The 18,787-nt window shown below is 38.3% G+C and overlaps 1 protein-coding gene across 3 annotated transcripts in view; it reads left to right on the forward strand.

The window, feature by feature from the left end:
* AKAP6 (A-kinase anchoring protein 6) overlaps positions 1 to 18,787 on the forward strand; it is a 549,073-nt gene that overhangs the window by 112,169 nt on the left and 418,117 nt on the right. For all 3 annotated transcript variants that reach the window (XM_035260318.3, XM_054239865.2, XM_035260317.3), the window contains one exon: positions 890 to 1,247. In XM_035260318.3, the coding sequence (XP_035116209.2) occupies positions 924 to 1,247 (324 nt within the window). In that variant the 5' untranslated portion in view covers positions 890 to 923. The remainder of the gene's footprint in view (positions 1 to 889; positions 1,248 to 18,787) is intronic.

Here is an 18,787-nt window from a genome sequence, read left to right on the forward strand (position 1 = left end):
GATCAATTCAGTACAAGCCATGATTTATACTTTCTAGGAAAGTAAAGATTTGGGATTGTCACAGGTTATTATTTAACACATCTGTTGAATTCAACTCAGGGTTTTTTGTAATTAGAACATCTTCCCTCTGTTGTAGCTATCCCATGTATTGAATATGTTGGTTTTATAGTCAAAACGATGTTTGGATACTTATAATAGAAAAACCCAATATAACCCTGGCTTGAACAAGATAAAAGTTTGGATTTTCTCTCACATAAAAGAAGTCCAGGGCAGCAATCAGACCTGGTACAGTAGTTCCTTGTTATCATGTGGGGTCGATATTTCTACCCCCATGCACCCCCATCCTGTCATCATACTCAAAGGCCTTTCTGGGTCTGAGTTACCAGCTGCTAGCTATCAAGTTCACATTACAGGCTGGAAGAAGGGGAAGAAAGTAGAAGGGCATAAAGGGGGGCCCTTCCTAATTGAGTCAGCTCCCTGTAAGCAGCTCTCCCAGAACCTCAACACAGCAATTCCACTTATATCTCATTGGCCAGAATATGGCTACACATAGCTGCAAAGGAGATAGGGAATGTAGTTTTAAGTTCTGGTCAGGAATATGAAGAGCTAACAACCGGGATTTTGTTACTAAGAAATGTGGGAAGAATAGATGGGGGTGGTGGGGGGAGAGTAGTCAATATCACAATGGTTTTGTGTTCATGTTATTTCCTGGCTCTTGGGACTACCATGCAGAAAAGCAAAACACCTTCTTCTGTTTTTATTATGAGCTATGGTTTCTTAATTTAGAAATCTGGCTTAATTTAGAAATCCTGTTTCTTCTGTGAAGTATCATTTCTTTATTTGGCAATCTTGACTGACTCTTGCTTTCTTCTTTCCTCTTGCCTTTCAGCTGTTTTGGAAAGAAGTAAGGTTTAGACTTCTCCATGTTAACCATGAGCGTGACACTTTCCCCACTGAGGTCTCAGGACCTGGATCCCATGGCTACTGATGCTTCACCCATGGCCATCAACATGACACCCACTGTGGAGCAGGGTGAGGGAGAAGAGGCAATGAAGGACATGGACTCTGACCAGCAGTATGAAAAGCCACCCCCACTACACACAGGGGCTGACTGGAAGATTGTCCTCCACTTACCTGAAATTGAGACCTGGCTCCGGATGACCTCAGAGAGGGTCCGAGACCTAACTTACTCAGTCCAGCAGGATTCGGACAGCAAGCATGTGGATGCTCATCTAGTTCAGCTAAAGGTAAGGCGAGGTCTGTGATACTCTCAGGATAGAAGTTTTCAAAAGGCTGTGAAACCTGCAGCCTGAGTTCTGTAATTTCCAATGAGGAATTGTTCAGGAAGAAAAGTATGGTAACAGGTTTCAAACCATTATCTTTATAGGTAAACTTGGAAAGAAATAATTCTTTTCTGATTTTACTTCATGTGCTGATTATTTAGAATACAAACTGGCCTTTGGTGATAGTACAGAGAAATGGGGAAAGGGAGGGGCATTTTGTGCATATCAAAATAAGTTATAAAGAATAAAAGTATTTAAAAACTCTTACAAAGGGTTTGATAAAAGATTCTCATAGGTAAAATATCAAACTCAGCTGTGATTGTGTATATGACTATTACCTTCTGTTAAAGCTGATGCTGCCTTTGTGGAAAACAATGAATGCTGGTCGAGTAGGGAAGGGCAATGTTCTTTTAGAATGAGTTGTTTCATCCAGGCTCAATGCATCATGTAGAACAAAGGTGATTTTATAACAACTCACCTAAAGTTCAGACATTAAAAAAAATGTCTGTGGCTTCTGAAGCCCTTTAAGACCCTGACTGTTGGCAATAATGAAATGTAGGTGCTAGTAAAGAGTGTTATTAATAGAGTTTTTGCCTAGGGACCTCAGGATAAGGTGAACCTTGCCCTGCCATAGTCAATCCTCTCTCCCAGGTCCTTGAGGGAAATACATACTCAGGTCAGTTACCTGCAGAGCAAGACAAGTTTATAACCAATCAGGGCACTGGCCACAAACCCCATGGTAAATTTCTAGTCGATTAGAAATGATACTAAGGAAACTTCCTTTACCTAAACTGACTCGTCCTAAGTAATTTGAAATGAAAGGTCAAACATTCTCGGATCTTAACACTTAAATGATTTATAGGATGCAGCCATCAGCCTGAGTGGGAAGGATGGGCACTTAAAACGAAGCATAGATCCTAGAGCAGAGCAGGTTCAGCCTTCTCTCACTGATTCAGCAGATCCTGAGCCCAGTTACTCCATTGCAGAAAGTGTTCAAATGTGTGGGGTTGGGGGAGAGAACAAAAGAGCCAAAATCTTAAAGGTGACTGGGCTTCTCCCAGGTTGATCAAGCCTGGTGTCTCTTTTCTACAGGTTATTGTGAAAAAAAGTAGAAAAAGGTAACAGAGAGATGGCTAGGAGTTAGTGTCAACAGAATGCAAACCCCAGTCATCTTTCTGCTGTGGCAGCAGGGAGTGACTTGATTGTCTGTGAAACATGGTTTGTATAATCAGAATAGCAACTCTCCAAATCCTTGAGGTTAGAGTGAAATGGAAATCTGGAGGCTCTTCTTTGCCCCCTTACCTTCTCTGTCCCCTCTCAGGCTACACGTACATGTGGCTCCCATAAGTAGATATAGGGTTAGGCTTTTAAGGAAAGTCTACTGCTCTCTAGAATCTTTCAGACTTAACACAGAAAGGGTGGTAAGCAATAAAGGAGAATGGGGACAAAATGGAAATATCTTTAGAAGTCTCAGCAAAAAAAAAAAAGTGTTGTAAAGGGCTAATAAAAACATTAATGGGTCAATTAACTTTAAAACATTAATGGGTCAATTACTTTTATTATTACTTTAATAACTTTAAGAACTGAAAATTTAAATTTTAGCTCCAAATAAGAATATAAAGTTTTTGTACGATTAACATAGGGTTATATTTAGTGTTTGAGAAACCAACTCTAGGGTTATTTGTCTTTTTCTCATTGGAACTGCCTATCACCTTCTTACCTTGGTCAAAAGATATTTCACACCCACCCCATTAGCTCCATCCCTTAGTATGGTTTGTCTCCTCTGCCGAAGAAGGAGCCGCAGGAGGGCATGAAGTCAACACAGTAATCACATAGTAGTTACTCAATCAATAACTATTAAGAGGATAAATATAAATTGTCTTATGTTCCTCTTATTCTAGGAAGTCTATCGTGATTTTGGGGGGCTAATTTCATTAGGTTACTTAACCAATAGAGAGCCCTTCCACATTGAGTGTAAAGTCAGGGAGCCCTGGTTACTGCATGTGGCCTCAAAAAAGGTCTACACAGGTATTCCATTCTGTCCCTTAATCTGCTTAGTTAAGTTTCTCTTTTTTTTGTTAGACCGAGTTTTCACTCTTGTTACCCAGGCTGGAGTGCAATGGCGCGATCTCGGCTCACCGCAGCCTCTGCCTCCTGGGTTCAGGCAATTCTCCTGCCTCAGCCTCCCGAGTAGCTGGGATTACAGGCATGCGCCACCGTGCCCAGCTAATTTTTTGTATTTTTAGTAGAGAAGGGGTTTCACCATGTTGACCAGGATGGTCTCGATCTGTTGACCTTGTGATCCACTGCCTCAGCCTCCCAAAGTACTGGGGTTACAGGCGTGAGCCACCGCACCCAGCCTAAGTTTCTCTTTTATTTGCATAATATTTCTTTATTCCACCAAATAAGCACTGTCGTGCATTTTTTCAAAAATATTTTGAATAAATGTCACTTTTCTTGATTTCCACAGTGATCCATAAGAATAAAGGGGAACTTGGGCACAGAGTTTCATTGTTTTTAGAAACACAACAAAACAATCTGTAGAAGCAGCTCTCAGTGGAGGCCTTTGGCAACACAGATAGGCAAGCCCCGCCTGGGCATGGCCAGCTGTGATGGGGCATCTTAGCTTGGCTCTCACTATCTTGATAAGTTACTCAATTTATTTAATTACAGTGAAAAATAACCATCTCAAGGATGGGAATGCCCATGGATTTGAAGGTCATCTAGGCACAGATAATTTTCTAATTTTACAATTTATATATTCATCTCAATGTTTTCCCAGGAGCCCCAGCTGCCTAACTTGCATATCCGCTTGTGTCTCTAGTGGGCATCTCAAGCCCATCAAAGAGCTGTTAATCCTCTCCCAATCTTACCAATTTCAGTAAATGTCACCACTCTGCTAAGCCAAAGCATGACTCTACCCCACATACTTGTCTATCAACAAGTCCTGGTAAGCTGTCTCCAAAATATACCCTAAATTTACTCTCTTCTCCCCAGAATTACCGCTGCCATCCTACTCAAGTCACATCACTGCTTGCCTAGGCTACTTTTAGAACTTTCTAACTAATCTTGCTGCTTCGTTTACCTTCAGCCCTGCAGTTTATTTTCCAGTTGCCAATAGGATCTTTTAAATATGTAAACTAGCATGGTGGCTCAAGACTATAATCCTAGCACTTTGGGAAGCTGAGGTGGGTGGATTGCTTGAGCCAGGAATTTGAGACCAGCCTGGGCAGCATGGTGAAGCCTCCTCTCTACTAAATAAAAAAATTAGTGGGCATAATGGAGTGCACCTGTAATCCCAGCTTCTCTGGAGGCTAAGGTGAGAGAATTACCTGAGCCTGGGAAGTTGAGGCTGCTCATGTTCCACTGCACTACAGCCTGGGTGACAAAGTGAGACTCTGTCTCAAAAAATAAAAAATATGTAAATGAGGTCATGTCACTTCCCTGCTTCCTATTGGACTTACAATAAAACTCAAAGGTTTTTCCTGTGACTCTGTTCTTTGCTGCTTCTCTGGTCCTGGCTTCCGTACTTTTGTCCTTGTTCATAAAGCTCCAGGTTCACTGTAAGTTCCAAAGAAATGTTGGGTTTGCTCTCTTCTGACAGCTTTCCCTGTTCCCTCTGCGGAGAAGCTCTCTTTCCCCATTGTTACGTGGCAGATTCTGGATCCTCACCAAGCTATCAGCCAGAGGCACAGTCATGTTTAACATCTGGAGGTACAAGCCTGGGAGAGGTTTGGGCAGGGATTGGCAGTGAGGAAGTAGGGCCTGTGCTGTGCATGATTAAGGGCTAGCACAGAAAAAGAAGCTACCCATTACCTAACTTGTCTACACACTTCATACTCCCTTTCACATTGCTGGTTCTAAGTCTTTTAATCATGCTCTTCTCTACCATCATGTCAATACATAACCTTTTAAAAAACGTAGTTGGAAAATGCTCAGGGTAGGCTCTGTCTCTGCTCTTATATTAAATATCGCTTTTTCAAATAAGCTATTCCTGATCCCTCTTCTTAAAATGCCTACCACCCAGCCATCATCTAGTCCATTAACTAGCTTTATTATTATTATCATTATTATTATTTGAGACAGGGTCTTACTCTGTCACCCAGACTGGAGTGCTGTGGTGCAATCTGGGCTCACTGCAATCTTTGACTCCCAGGCTCAAGAGATCCTCCTAAGTAGCTGGGACTACAAGTGCATGCCATCATGCCCAGCTAATGTTTGTATTTTGTGTGATAGAGATGGGATGTCACCATGTTGTCCAGGCTGGTCTCGAAGATCTTGACTCAAGTGATCTTCCAGCCTCTGCCTCCCAAAGTGCTGGGATTATAGGTGTGAGCCACCGTGTCTGGCCTTCATTATTTTTTTAATGGTTCTTATCACTAGATGAGGTTATTTATTTATTTGCTTGTTTGTATTTTTCTTAAGGACCTGAAATGTTGAATTTTCCATTGTATGTCTGTTGTCTAGGACAGGGTCAGGCACTTAGAGAAGATTGAGTTCACATCTGTGGTTGTATAGGTGAGTCCAAGCCTATGTGATCAGTGCCTTCTTTCCCCACATAAGGAAGGCTGCTCAGTGAGGATTGAATTAGGACAAAGGCATTGGATGAATCAAAGCCTAATATGTTTGGGGCATTGCTCTCCCATTAGAAAGGGTCTGTGAGTGGTTTGGGTCTGAGAGGTCTTGCCTGGGGAGTCTGCCCAGGAGAATCTATTCTTCTTCTGTAGATGGTTGTGCCTGGCCCCTCTCACATCCCCTTTTTGTTGTACTCCTTTTTTGATAATGCTTTTGGTTAATAAGCATACTCTCAGGTCTTCTAAACCCAGAGCCACTCTTTTACTTTAAAAGTGATTTTATCTTCTGGGCACTGTGTTGATCCTCAAGTTTATTTCCCAGAGACCACTCTTATCTCCCTTATTTCCAAGTTCTTAGGGGAAATTTTACCTCCAGAATGAACTACAGAGAACTGTTATAAAGTTCCCACCGGGGAATGATTGTTCTTGAGAGTTAATAAAAACAGAGATTAAAAATTGGAAACAATGAAATATACTATACTATTTTCTCCCATTATTTTTAAAACTGAAAATGCAACCTACATATTTTGCTTCTTAGCTTCCAGATATCCTTCAGTAAGAAGTATGAGAAACCCGCTGAACCAAATTTAGACTCTCTCCCGCTTCTTTAGATTCAGAAGCTGTGCTGTACAGGAAAACCAGATAAAGAGCCTTAAAAGGTTTTGATTTTAACTGAGACCTCTGGTTTGGTTTAATGTATTTGGGTGCTAAAGAGGCAAAGTAGGTACCTCTGCTTCCTGATTAACGGTCTTCTTAGGGAGAAGATTATTTGTTTCACTGGAAATGTGATAGCAGGAAAGAGGCAAGATGTAGACTAGCTAGCACAGGCTAAATCATGTGGCTGGATAACAGACAGAAGTCTTGAAGTGACTTTCTGGAATCAGCTCGCCCAAAACCTACATTAGATTGGTTCTATTCGAAGCCACCTCCACGTGAGCTTTGGGTCTATACCTTTGATTTTGACATGATTCTCAAAGTTAGAATAGTCAACAGAGGCTCTGTTTACAAGATGTTCTGCCTGGACTACCTAGACTGAGGTACCTAGACTGAGATGCCTCTGACGTCTGAATGCACATACCCAGTGATCACATGGGGTCTGGAGGGCATACTGGGAAAAAGGATTGAATCCTCTCCAAAACTGGGATTTGGCACATCAGGTGGACCTGATGGACTGAAGATGATGGAAGTCCAAGGATGATGGGGCTCCTGGGAGAGGGTTCTCTGTTATCATGGGACAAGGAGTCTGCCCCAGTGTGAGGGGAAGAAAGAGGATGGTGAGTTGTCTGGCATCAGGACAGTGTGGATAGCTAATGAGGGGAAAGCGCTATTGATGTGACTTGGAGGACCTCCCTAGTGGCTGAAGCCTTGTTCAGCAGGTACAAAGGGAAAGGTTATTCTCTTTCTCCCACTGCTGGAACATAACTAGTAAGCTCTGCCTAAGATGGCAGTGGTGCAACCAAGGTGACAACAGTGGCATCTAGGCTCCATAGTTGTGACAGTGAGCAACAACCGGGGTTGATTCATGGGCATATCTAAACACACCCTTGGATTCTCATAAATTCTTGATAAGGGAATGAACTCTGAGTAGAACTAAACTTCTAACATTAAAAGTTACTGGCTTGGAGGATTCTGATCTTATGTTAACTAGACTGTGTGTTAAAGTCTGAAACATTCAATTTATACCATCTCTGAGTGGTTTCCAGTACATCTTAAATATAATAAGCCCTGGTTTAAGATTGAAGACAAAATATCTTTCTTTTCTGGAAAGAGTAGTCATTTTCCTTTTTGCCCTTTAGACCACTGTTTTTCAACAAATAGGTCTTAACCCATTTAGCAGGTTGTGAAATCAATTTAGTGAATTAAAAAGCTAAACAATGAATTAGAATAGGATTACATGAATAATGAAAAGTGCTATGTTGTACAACTTGGTTTAATTAAAACTAAGTTTTTGGTCATGGTGTAAAAATGTATTTCTTTGAGTCAAGGGCAGAACAGTTTGATAGTGACTGCTATAAGCCATTCCCAACTTTCTTTAAGATCTTTGATATGTACTTTAATTTTGGAACATATTATGCAAGGAAATGTAATCTGGTGCTGTTTTGTGTAACATTATTGTTTTAATTCTTATATGGGATTAAAATTTACATGAAATATCCATTAAATTGGCAACCTCAAAAGCATATCCCAAATCTCTATAAATTGGAAGATGAGGCTGATATATTTGTTGATAGGTATGAGGATGTTAATATTTATAATTTTCCCAAAGCCCAGATTTGTGGCTGTAATCCTTTTTTTGGTTGATGGGTCCTATGATCTCAAAATTTATATGTTGAAACTTAATTGCCAATGTGATAGTATTTAAGAGGTGGGGTCTTCAGGAGCTGATTAAGTAATAAGGGCTCTACACTCATGAATGAAATTAGTAACATCATAAAGAAAGGTTCCAGGGAGCTAAGGCAGCAACAAAGTGCTATCCTGGAGGTAGAGAGTAAGCCCTCACCAGACACAGAATTTGGTGGTGCCTTGATCCTAGACTTTCCAGCCTCCAGACCATGAGAAATAAATTTCTAGTGTTTATAAATTTCCAAGTCTAAAGTGTTTTGTTATAGTAGTCTGAATGACTGACCGTATGTTCTCCTTAGGGGATGTCTTCTTATGGAAGCTGGATACTAGTGGTCAAGTATATAGTCAGTGTGGTTTTATTATGGTGCTTACTAGTGGAAATGCTTTTTATACAATTAGTGCTAAGATTGTGTAAGAATATTTGGTATCATCAACTAATAAAAATGGTTAAAATAAAAAGGATATCTGATATTTGAATGGATAATTTTATATATTTAGAATACCTAATTATGGGGGGAAATCTCAGTTAATTGTTAAGTAATTATATCTCTCTCTTTCCCATCTATTGCTGGAAAACAGGTTGAGTGCTAAATAAATCCTTTTTTGATTGTTGAATCATTAATGTATTTTCATCATGATTTGGGGAGATGATCTAAGCCTCAGACCTAGCACCTGTTTTGGACTACTTATGAACTCTCTTGGTTAAGATATAGAAAAGTTACTGTTGGTGGTTCTTGGCACATTATTGTGAGAGATCTTTGGCTATACATGAATCTTAGCCATGTGCAGTATGTATTTAGAGCTCAGGATGGAAGCATTAATTGTCAGGGTGGCTTAATCAGTCTAATAGATTTTCTAGCTGTATAATTTTTCATTAGCAAAAGTAGCATGGAAACTGATGATTATCACAGATTATACAATTTTAAAGAAATAATGAAAACAGTTTAGAGAAAAGTATATATTTCATAAAAGGATTTTGAGAATAATCTAAAGAAACTGGCATTACTTTATTACAGAGGTGTTACTGGGTTTTGTTACTAAAAGATGTTTGTTTAATAATGTCACCATGAGCTCTCACTGAACAACAATAGCCATCTGTTTTTGTGTTCCCACGGAATTAGATATTTGTAGGGGCATCCACCAGAGGTAGGATATGAGTTAACTCTTTCCTTGCCTTGAGAGTTTTCACTTCACTTGCATTCATAGAGTATCTAATATATACAAGAGTTTAACTTACAATATCTTATGTAATCCTCATAACAACCCTCTGTTAGAAATGAGGAGACTGAGTCTCAAAAGGTTTGACAACTTGGGAGTCAAACCATGTATTTTGAGCCTCAAGTCTCATATTCTTTCTATTTTGGTGCACTGGCTTCATACTCTTCTACAGGAGTGAGAAATTTGAGTGGCTATAAAGTCTAAGATAATAGTTCTGGCTAGGTACAATGGCATGTGCCTGTAGTCCCAGCTACTGGGGAGGCTGAGGCAGGAGGATTACTTGAGTCCAGGAGTTCTGAGCAGTAATGCTCTATGCCAATTGGATGTCCACACCAAGTTCGACATCAATATGGTGACCTCCTGGAAACAGAAGACCATCTGGTTGTCTAAGAAGGGGTAAACTGAACCAGGCTGGAAATGGAGCAGTTCAAAACTCCCATGCTGATCAGTATTGGGATCACATCTGTGAATAGCCACTTCACTCCAGCCTGAGCAACATAGCAAGATCCTGTTTCTAAAAAAAAAAAAATCTGGTTTTCTTACACTAGACAGTTAAGAGGAATGGATGTGAAGGTTGGGGCTTATTATATTAAGAAGATCCAACCTATGTGTATTTTAATTCATCATAAGTAGGAATGTGAGCAATTTGAAATAGGGACATAGATGAAGTCCTGGGGTCCCTTTGAATAGGAATGTCATAGCTACCTTGAATAAGGTACCTATGCTGCTACCTTGCCCACTCTGCTATCTTCAAAATTTTGCATCTCAAAAGAGGGGAAACATGATCTAATTAAAGTGAAAAGGAAGTAAAGTGTGAGTGTGAATGACTAGTATCCTAACATGGAGGTGAGTGAAACATGAAATGAACATTTTTAATGAGAACTGTTAACAAATCCATTGATTTCAAGCTATGGCATATGTAGAGACATGGTCTCACCCTTGGCTGCACAGTAGTATCTTCTGGGAAGCTTTAAAAAACCCATTGCCCAGGCCATGTTCCAAAGCAGCCACCTCAGAATCCATATTTGGACCCAGACATCAGTCTTTTAAAGACTCCCCAGGTGATTCCGTTGGATAGCCAAAGCTGATAACACCTGGAAGGAAATGCTTCAGAGCAGAGGGTTTTTGAATACATCTTGCTTGTTCCATTCATTCTCCCTTTCCTTCCAAACAGACAGCCAAGAATTTAAATACACTTTTTTTTCCTCAGGAGCAAGGGCTTCTACCTGATTTGTTTGAACTCTTCAGTTTTTTGAGTAACTTCTTAAAGTCAGTATAAGCAAAGGGAAGGAAGGGAATAAGTACATGCCAAACAGTTGCCTATATACTTTAATGTACTATCTATGTTACTGTATTAGCTTTTTAAATACAAAAGAAAAACCCAATCTAGATAAAGCAAATATTTATCTCTCATTTGAGTCTCACAACAACTCATTGAACTAGAAATCATCTTACAGAGCAGTCCAGGCACAGGAGGGCTGCCCATCTATGGTTTTACAGGTTACATATGAATGGCACCTGTTGAATTTGTGCAGTGTACCACCTGCAGGGCCTTATGTGGTTACTTTGTATAGGTATGGGAGATATAAAACATCTTTGTATAGGCAAAGGTGTTTTGAATATGAAAGACAGAATGGTCCTTTTCTTGTCTGGAGCCAAGGAATGATGGGAGGTACATATATATAAAACAGCTTGGTGGAAACACATTATGAAGGACCACAAAAACTTAAAATGGCTCAAAGAAGCCTGGGCTTGATACAGTAGTCATAAAGACATCCATAAACAAAGTAATAATGTGGTAAAAACCTGTGTCTTAGGATGATTTTGCATGTGTGTGTGGGTTCATCTGGAAAGGGGAGAGATGTGAGACAGTTATGAGGCTGTTGAGTAAGTGGTGCAGAGTAGCTGGACTTGGGTGATGGAAGTGGGAAGCAAGAAAAAGTTCATCAGACCACAGGGCAAGCAGGGGAGTTAGAGGCGATTGGTCTTCTCAGTTCAAATTGCCCTCATCCGGCTCAAACTGAACTTATATGTCTCTTGTCACTTGGTATTAGGGCTGAGGGTTGTTTTTCTTTGTATGAATGTGAATAGAATAAAAAGGAACAGAATAGAAATCTCCTCTGTGTCCACTTTAACAATGTGGCTGTTATCAGTGGGCTTTTTGGTGTAAGCTGCTTCTATTTTTCTGATACTTTAGTGTATCAATTTTCTTCAATATTTGAGTAAGGAAGATTTGCCAAATATTAAATGGAAAAGGAATATGTGAAATGCAGTATGAGAAGTGATCTGCTGTTCTCTCAAGAAAGAGGGAATGAGTATAAGGTCTACTGGAGAATTAGTAAGTCTGACAAACTGGCCTTTGGCAAATTATGAAGAAGGTCTTCAGTGCTTCTTGCATTTTTTCTTCTTTCCAAAAACGTAATTTCTATCAAAAGGGTCTATAAAGTAATTCAAGCAATAGTTTAACAATGGCTGTATCTTCAACATTCACCTCTGCAAAGGGAAAATGGAATCTATTTCTGTAATGGTGAGAGTCAGGCATTAGTTACATGATGAGGAGAGAGATTGTCACCAAGGGTGATTCTTGAGTCCTTTAAGTGATACCATGTAGGAGACTATCTCTTATGTATGTATCTATGCTCCCATCCTGGAAATAAGTAGGAATAAAATGTTGTTTCATAAAACACTTAAGTGCAGGATTTACTTCCATTAGCTTCTATCTATGCTCCCAGAATCCAAATGCTTGGGCGTGGCCTCTAATTTCCTTCAAAATCTAGACCTGCTGGCCCATTGTTACTTCTCTTGACATTTCCCTTCCTGCACCTCTAACAAGCCATGCCTATTCAGAAATCCATATCTTGGAATATGGTTTCTTCTGTCTCTGGGAAATTACCTCATTTTTTACCCCAAACTTCTCTGCATGTAAAAATTGCTGTACATCCTCTGAATCATACCTAAAATGTCATCTGCTTCATTAAAAAATCTTGCCAGCCAAGCTGGTTAATCCTTCAGTGTGTTTCCCGGTTCTTTCCTTTTTTTTTGAGATGGAGTCTTAACTCTGTTGCCCAGGCTGGAGTGCAGTGGCATAGTCTTGGCTCACTGCAACCTCTGCCTCCCCAGGTTCAAACAAATCTTTTGCCGCAGTCTCCTGAGTAGCTGGGACTATAGGCATGTGATACCATGTCCATCTAATTTTTTTGTATTTTTAGAAGAGATGGGGTTTCACCATGTTGGCCAGGCTGGTCTTGAACTCCTGACCTCAAGTGATCTGCCCACCTTAGCCTCCCAAAGTGCTGGGATTACAGATGTGAGCCGTAGCGCCTAGCTGATTCTCCCCTTATTTTCATTTGGTGTCTATCATATCATAATCATGGACACAGCATTCAATTTGAGATATTACTCCAGCTGTTTTTTACTGTTCCATAAGTATATATCTGTGTTGATACATTTGTATGATTTTGAAATCCAGAGAAGAAAACAATTAGCATAAAACATGTTTTCTTTATTTTATTGATTAAATACATAGAAACTAATAGACTTGTAAATAATTGGCAGATCTTCCTTAGGGAAAGTTATTTCCGTACCTATACTGGAAATCTGAGTGTTTGAATCAGATTCCTGGATGTGCTGGACATTTTGTATTTAGGTTGATTTGAGGAAGAAATCCTCACCTCAGAAGTTCTATTTGCAATTTTATATGTAATGCATCAAAGAATATTTAAAGGTAAATTATATTGGTTGATAACTTGATGTCATTACTATGAGATTCAAAGATTATGTATTTTAGCTTATTTGAATTTTCTGTGCAATATTTTGTATTGACAAATGTGGGATTTGTATAAGTGGGTAAACAGTTACCTCATTATAATGGCAAAAACTATTTGCTAAATATCATATGGACTTGATGTGTTCAATTCTATATAAATGCATTAATTCTGGTAGTTCTCCCTTGTGTGTGTATATATATTTATACACACCTCTGTTGGATTATATAATTCATTTTTTATTTACCTAGCTCATTACTCATTATAAAAAAACATTTTATAATGAGTAATGAGCTAGGTAAATAAAAAATGAATCTAAACTTTATATGGATTAATACAGAAGATATTATTTTGTGTATGTAGGATACAAGGTTTCCTTTTCATTTTTCTTCTTTCTGCTTCTTTTGATCTATATGTGTCTCTTCTCAGTAGCTATAAACCTGAGATGTCTGTATTTTTAAAAATAATATTTCTTTTTACTGTCACAGATTAAGTTATAGACATGTAAGAATAGATTGTTAGAAAATGGTAAATTTTCTCAGCTAATAGACATCTTGTTTTTTTTGTTTTTTAAATAAGATTGTTGAGCTTAGCATTTTCTATAGCTCTATAAGTAACTGTCTTTTTGTCTGCCACAGGATCAAAAGTATAAATATTTTTTAACTATTTAATGTGGTTATTTTAAAATGCAGTACACCTTAGAGATGCAATTCCATGAATGTGTTGCAGGTTTCCAGAACAAGTTTATTGATACTTAAAGCACAAGACTTTATAAAGACAATATATTTATTTGATAGAATTTTATGGTTTCTGCTTTTATTTTAAAGGCAAACGTGGTATATGTCTTACTCCTCACTCAAGTTATTAGTTTGTTTGTGGTCTTTTACTGATGTTTTTGTAGACTTGTTAGCCAAATATAGCAAAAAATCTTATTCTGAAATGAAACTATTTAAGATGATTATGTTTCCCTTTCCTCATATTATGACCCAGCTAGACATCACCGCATGAATTCTACATTCACGACTGTTCTCAGCCATATTTGACTTAAAACTAGTGATTCAAGGCCTAGCAAACAACTTGTCTCCCTGCTGAAAAAGCTTCATGCACACTCAGCCCACACTGCTCTGAGAGCACCTTGTTTCTTCATACATAATTTAGCACCAGTGTTTACTACCTCCCATTCTTACTTACTTTTCTCATGTGTTGTTTTCTAGTTTCCTCAAACAAAGCTAAATGCTTTTTAAGGGCAGTTTCTCCTACTTTTTTTGTATAAAATTGCAAATTCTATTTTGGTTAACTAATTGACTGAATCCTCGTGTTATGATTTTAAATTTTTCTTCTGCTCTAAGTGGCATTGGCATACTAAGGAAACCATAACTTCCCAAGGACATTTCAGCAAATAATAAAATGTATTCACAAGTATTTAAATATTATTGTAATTGTTCACAGAAGCTTTGGGGTTAGCGCTTGGCCAAAAAAGCAGAATTTTGCTGGAATTAACCCAGAGCAAAATTTGACATTTAAAAAAAATAAGAATGAGATATTGAGTAACTTTAAGTTTCTTCAAAGACAGCAGACTCCCGTTAATATAAGCTAAAGTTTTGGTCAAGTTAAATCTTGAAACCCTTTGAAAGTCTTTTATTAATTCAGTTCTTCAAAATTATCAGTGTATCACATAATCATGTTTGAGAGAAAGTAGAGTTATGCAACTCCCTCTGTCTTGGACTAGTTAGAAGCTTAATATTCATTTACATGCATTCTCTGTTCAAGTGAGAGGATGTGCTCACTCATGGCATTCTCTCTAACAGCTCCTACAGCAAGACTCTTGGTTTCAAAGGTGAAAAAAAGTGCACCAACATATTTAAATCAGTCACAAATCTACCCCCACACACTGCTTTTTCTGTAGTAAGGAGAGCAAATAGGAAGAACTAGAAATGTACTGGACATTATGATTAATAATGCCCAGAACAAAAGGTCCTTTTTCAGGGAAGGAAAAACATCTATAAATGAGGTGAAGTTGAGTGATTTTCATTTGTAGTTGGATAACGATACCTCAGTGGCAGTTTCTCTTTGTCCTCAATTGCCTGGACTAGAACCAAAATCTAGTATCCACATCTTATTACTAACTTTATAATGTGGCAGTGTCTCTCTTTTCTGGGTCTCAGCTTCTTCCTTATAAACAGAGGGAACTATAGAGTACCTTCTAACTGTAACATTTTGTGACAATAATCAGGTACACCCCAAGCAAACTGTAAATTTTGCCAAGTTTATAGCATTGATCCCCAGTCTACTCTTTCTGCATCTGAATGAAGACCCTTTTTTCCTCTTAAAGTTTCTCAAGTCTTTTACTTTTCTAGTAACAACGCAAGCGAGCTACCTATCCTTTATGCTTTCTTTTCCTCAAAGCACATGGATTGTCTCAGTTAATCTTTAAAATAATACCTGGCCCTCTAGTGTGGGACTGGAGGTACAGAGAGGGTAATTGACTTGCCTAAAGTCACACGACTACAACGTGACAGAGCTAGGAATAAAAACTAGGTCTTTCTAACCCTAAAGTCTGTATTAACCTTTTTAGATTGGTAATTTTTTTGAGAATATGATGAAAACTATAAACACTCTTCTCAAGATATTGCACACATATGCCAATAATATTTTGCATACTATATCAAGAGACCCTTTGAAGCCCATTCACAGGGGACTCAAGTTAATACCTGTAGTATACTATATCATATTGCTTTTTTGGTTCACTTTTTTCCTGATTTCAAAATGGAAATATTCTGAGAGAGAAAGGGAGATATTAACAATCATACTTGATTCCACTATCTTATGTTTAGCAAAAGATAGACACCTAGATTCTTGTTTGCATTAGATTTCCTCACATATATGAGCATCAGGAGCTTTGGGGAAGCTGTTATTCCCAGGTAAAAGATAAGATTACAGGAGAGAGCTTCACCTTGAAAAATTCACTCTCCAGTCTGCTCTTCAATGACTGAATTTCTTTTACCCTCCACAAAGACTTTCTATAATCAGAGGTTAGGTATTAAAAATCAATATCATTGGGATAAGTAATGCATTCACTCCCATTTACATCAATACCAGGCCAGTCACGGTGACTCATGCCTGTAATCCCAGCACTTTGGGAGGCCGAGGCAGGTGGATCATTTGAGGTCAGGAGTTTGAGACCAGCCTTGCCAACATGGTAAAACCCCATCTCTACTTAAAAAAAAAATTAGCTGAACATGGTGGTGCACACCTGTAATTCCAGCTACTTGGGAGGCTGAGGCAGGAGAATTGCTTGAACCCAGGAGGCAGAGGTTGCAGTGAGCCAAGTTAGTGCAGTGCAGCCACTGCACTCCAGCCTGGGCGACAGAGCTAGACTCCATCTCAAAAAGAAAGAAAGAAAAACCTGAGACTTCCTTAAAAGAGGTTTTTTGATGGAGAAGAAAGCTCTGGTCCCATAAAAAGGGAAGGGAAAGGCTTCAGAAAGGCCCTACCAATAAACTGCCATTTTTACCTGGAGTCAAATGGCCTGAAGACTGATAATCTAATTTAAGTAGAACAAACTAGATTCCAAGCAAGTAGGTAGTAACTGCTAAAATAGTTGAAGGTATTCTTGAAACTGGACTGGGGCTGTCTTCTAGAATTTATAGGGTATATTGAGAGGTTCTGGCCCCTTTTCTTGATAGTGGTAAATTTAGTTCACACTGCCTCACATTTCAGAAGCACACTGAGAGCAATGAAAGCGTGATGCCTCTTTAGTATCGGCCAGCTTTCAATGCTGGAATAGGAGTTCTTAAATTAGTGATAGTCAGTTGTTATGCCTACCCTCATGCCTTCTTTTTGCCTGCTGGCTAGTTCCAGGAGTGAGGCAGAGTGGGAAGCATCCAGGATTTGGAGATGGCAGGCCCTGTTCTGCTCCTGTTTCTGCTACTTACTTGAAGCTGGACACCAGGCAATTCAGTAATTTCTGTGAGCCTTAATTTCCTCAGCTGTAAATATTCACTTCTGAAGTGAAAATCAAGTAAGATCATTCTTTAGAAGAATTTTGAAATTTCTCTAATTTCATGAAATGAAATGTTAGTAGTTCTGATTATGATTCTATGCCAATCCAAATACTGCTTGCTGATTTGTGATGGTGGTAGGGTGAGCTGGATGTGTGTGTGTGTGTGTGTGTGTGTGTGTGTGAGAGAGAGAGAGAGAGAGAGAGAGAGATTGATTTGTGCCAACTTATATATCCTACCAGTCAAAATACAGTCTTCTATAATTTGGTTTTGGTCATTAAAACACAATGAAATATAGGAAATACAGTCTCAATTAACAAGGCCTGTGAGGGGCAGGGCATATTTTGTTTGAAATTTTTAGTTAACAGAATGAGATAAAAATAAATTTGATTTCCCATTATACTATTTTGTTTTTACTATGTATTAGTACACTTTCTCTCCCAAAATTCAAGTGCATAGTACTGAACATACCTAAGGCTTTCTCAGGATTAAATAAACTGACGTTTTTGAAGTCATCACTTGAAATACCATTTTCATGTAAGAGCAACAGATTTGGATGTATTAAGAAATTTACACAGCAAGTTTGCTCCTTCTTTCAGTATCTTTTCTTGAGGTTTCTTTTTTTCCTCCTAAAAAGTAGAGGGAGGGGGGATCCAATTCATTGAGGGCCTTGGTTAATTATAGTTTCATTGTTAAGAATGCTACAATTTGGGCCAATTCAGTCTTTAAGAAAGCTTCTTTAAATCCCAAATATAGAAAAAAAAATGCCTTCTATATGAATATGTTTACTGGATCTTGTTTATAATAATAAAATGTTGAAGATAACATAAATGAGGAAAGTGGTTTTATTATGTTTTATCTAGCTAATATCTGGTAGTGGAGGAAATTACTCTATTGCTTTATATTTACAAATGGACTGGAATTGGAAAATAATTATAAACAAACACACATGCCTCCTACTTTGTGCAGGTCTGAAAGTCAGATTAGCATTTAGCTAGTTTGCATTGACTCCTCAAGACTAAATTTTATACTGGCTCGTATATGAGAAAATAAGGTATTTTGTTGCTTCAGTAATTTTGATATAATCAAAACTTGTCAGGAAAAAACATGAGATATCTAATTACTACATATCCACTCAGTGAGATGAATAATTTATTATCCTTAAAAAAAAACTTGATCCTGCCTTTGATGTTCCAGTTCCTGTTTTCTGCTTTTTTCTATTTATCACTCTTTCTGGCCTGTTCTACAGAGTTAGCACCAAAGATATAGCTTTATTTGTATACACCTGTTTATTTGCTAGTAATGGACTAGTATCTAGGAAATTTGCCAAATTAGCATAATTATGCCAAAGTATGGAAACTATATGTATAAAGTGTGCACTTGGCCCTAATGTTGCAGGCATTGCAGCTTTCTAGGTAAAGCTGTTGTTGACCAATTTATTCCTGTATCTTCCAGTTATCTGCTAGAAACAAGTTGGTTGTTTTATTGTTGTTGTTTAAACAGAACATTTAATTATTTTTATTTTAAAGTAACACATAAAATAACTATGTTGACTGCGTTGCCCAATGTGGTAGTTACATGTGGCTATTTAGATTTAAATAAAT

The sequence above is a fragment of the Callithrix jacchus genome, chromosome 8 (assembly GCF_049354715.1).
Source record: "Callithrix jacchus isolate 240 chromosome 8, calJac240_pri, whole genome shotgun sequence".
In the NCBI taxonomy this organism is placed as follows: Eukaryota; Metazoa; Chordata; class Mammalia; order Primates; family Cebidae; genus Callithrix; species Callithrix jacchus.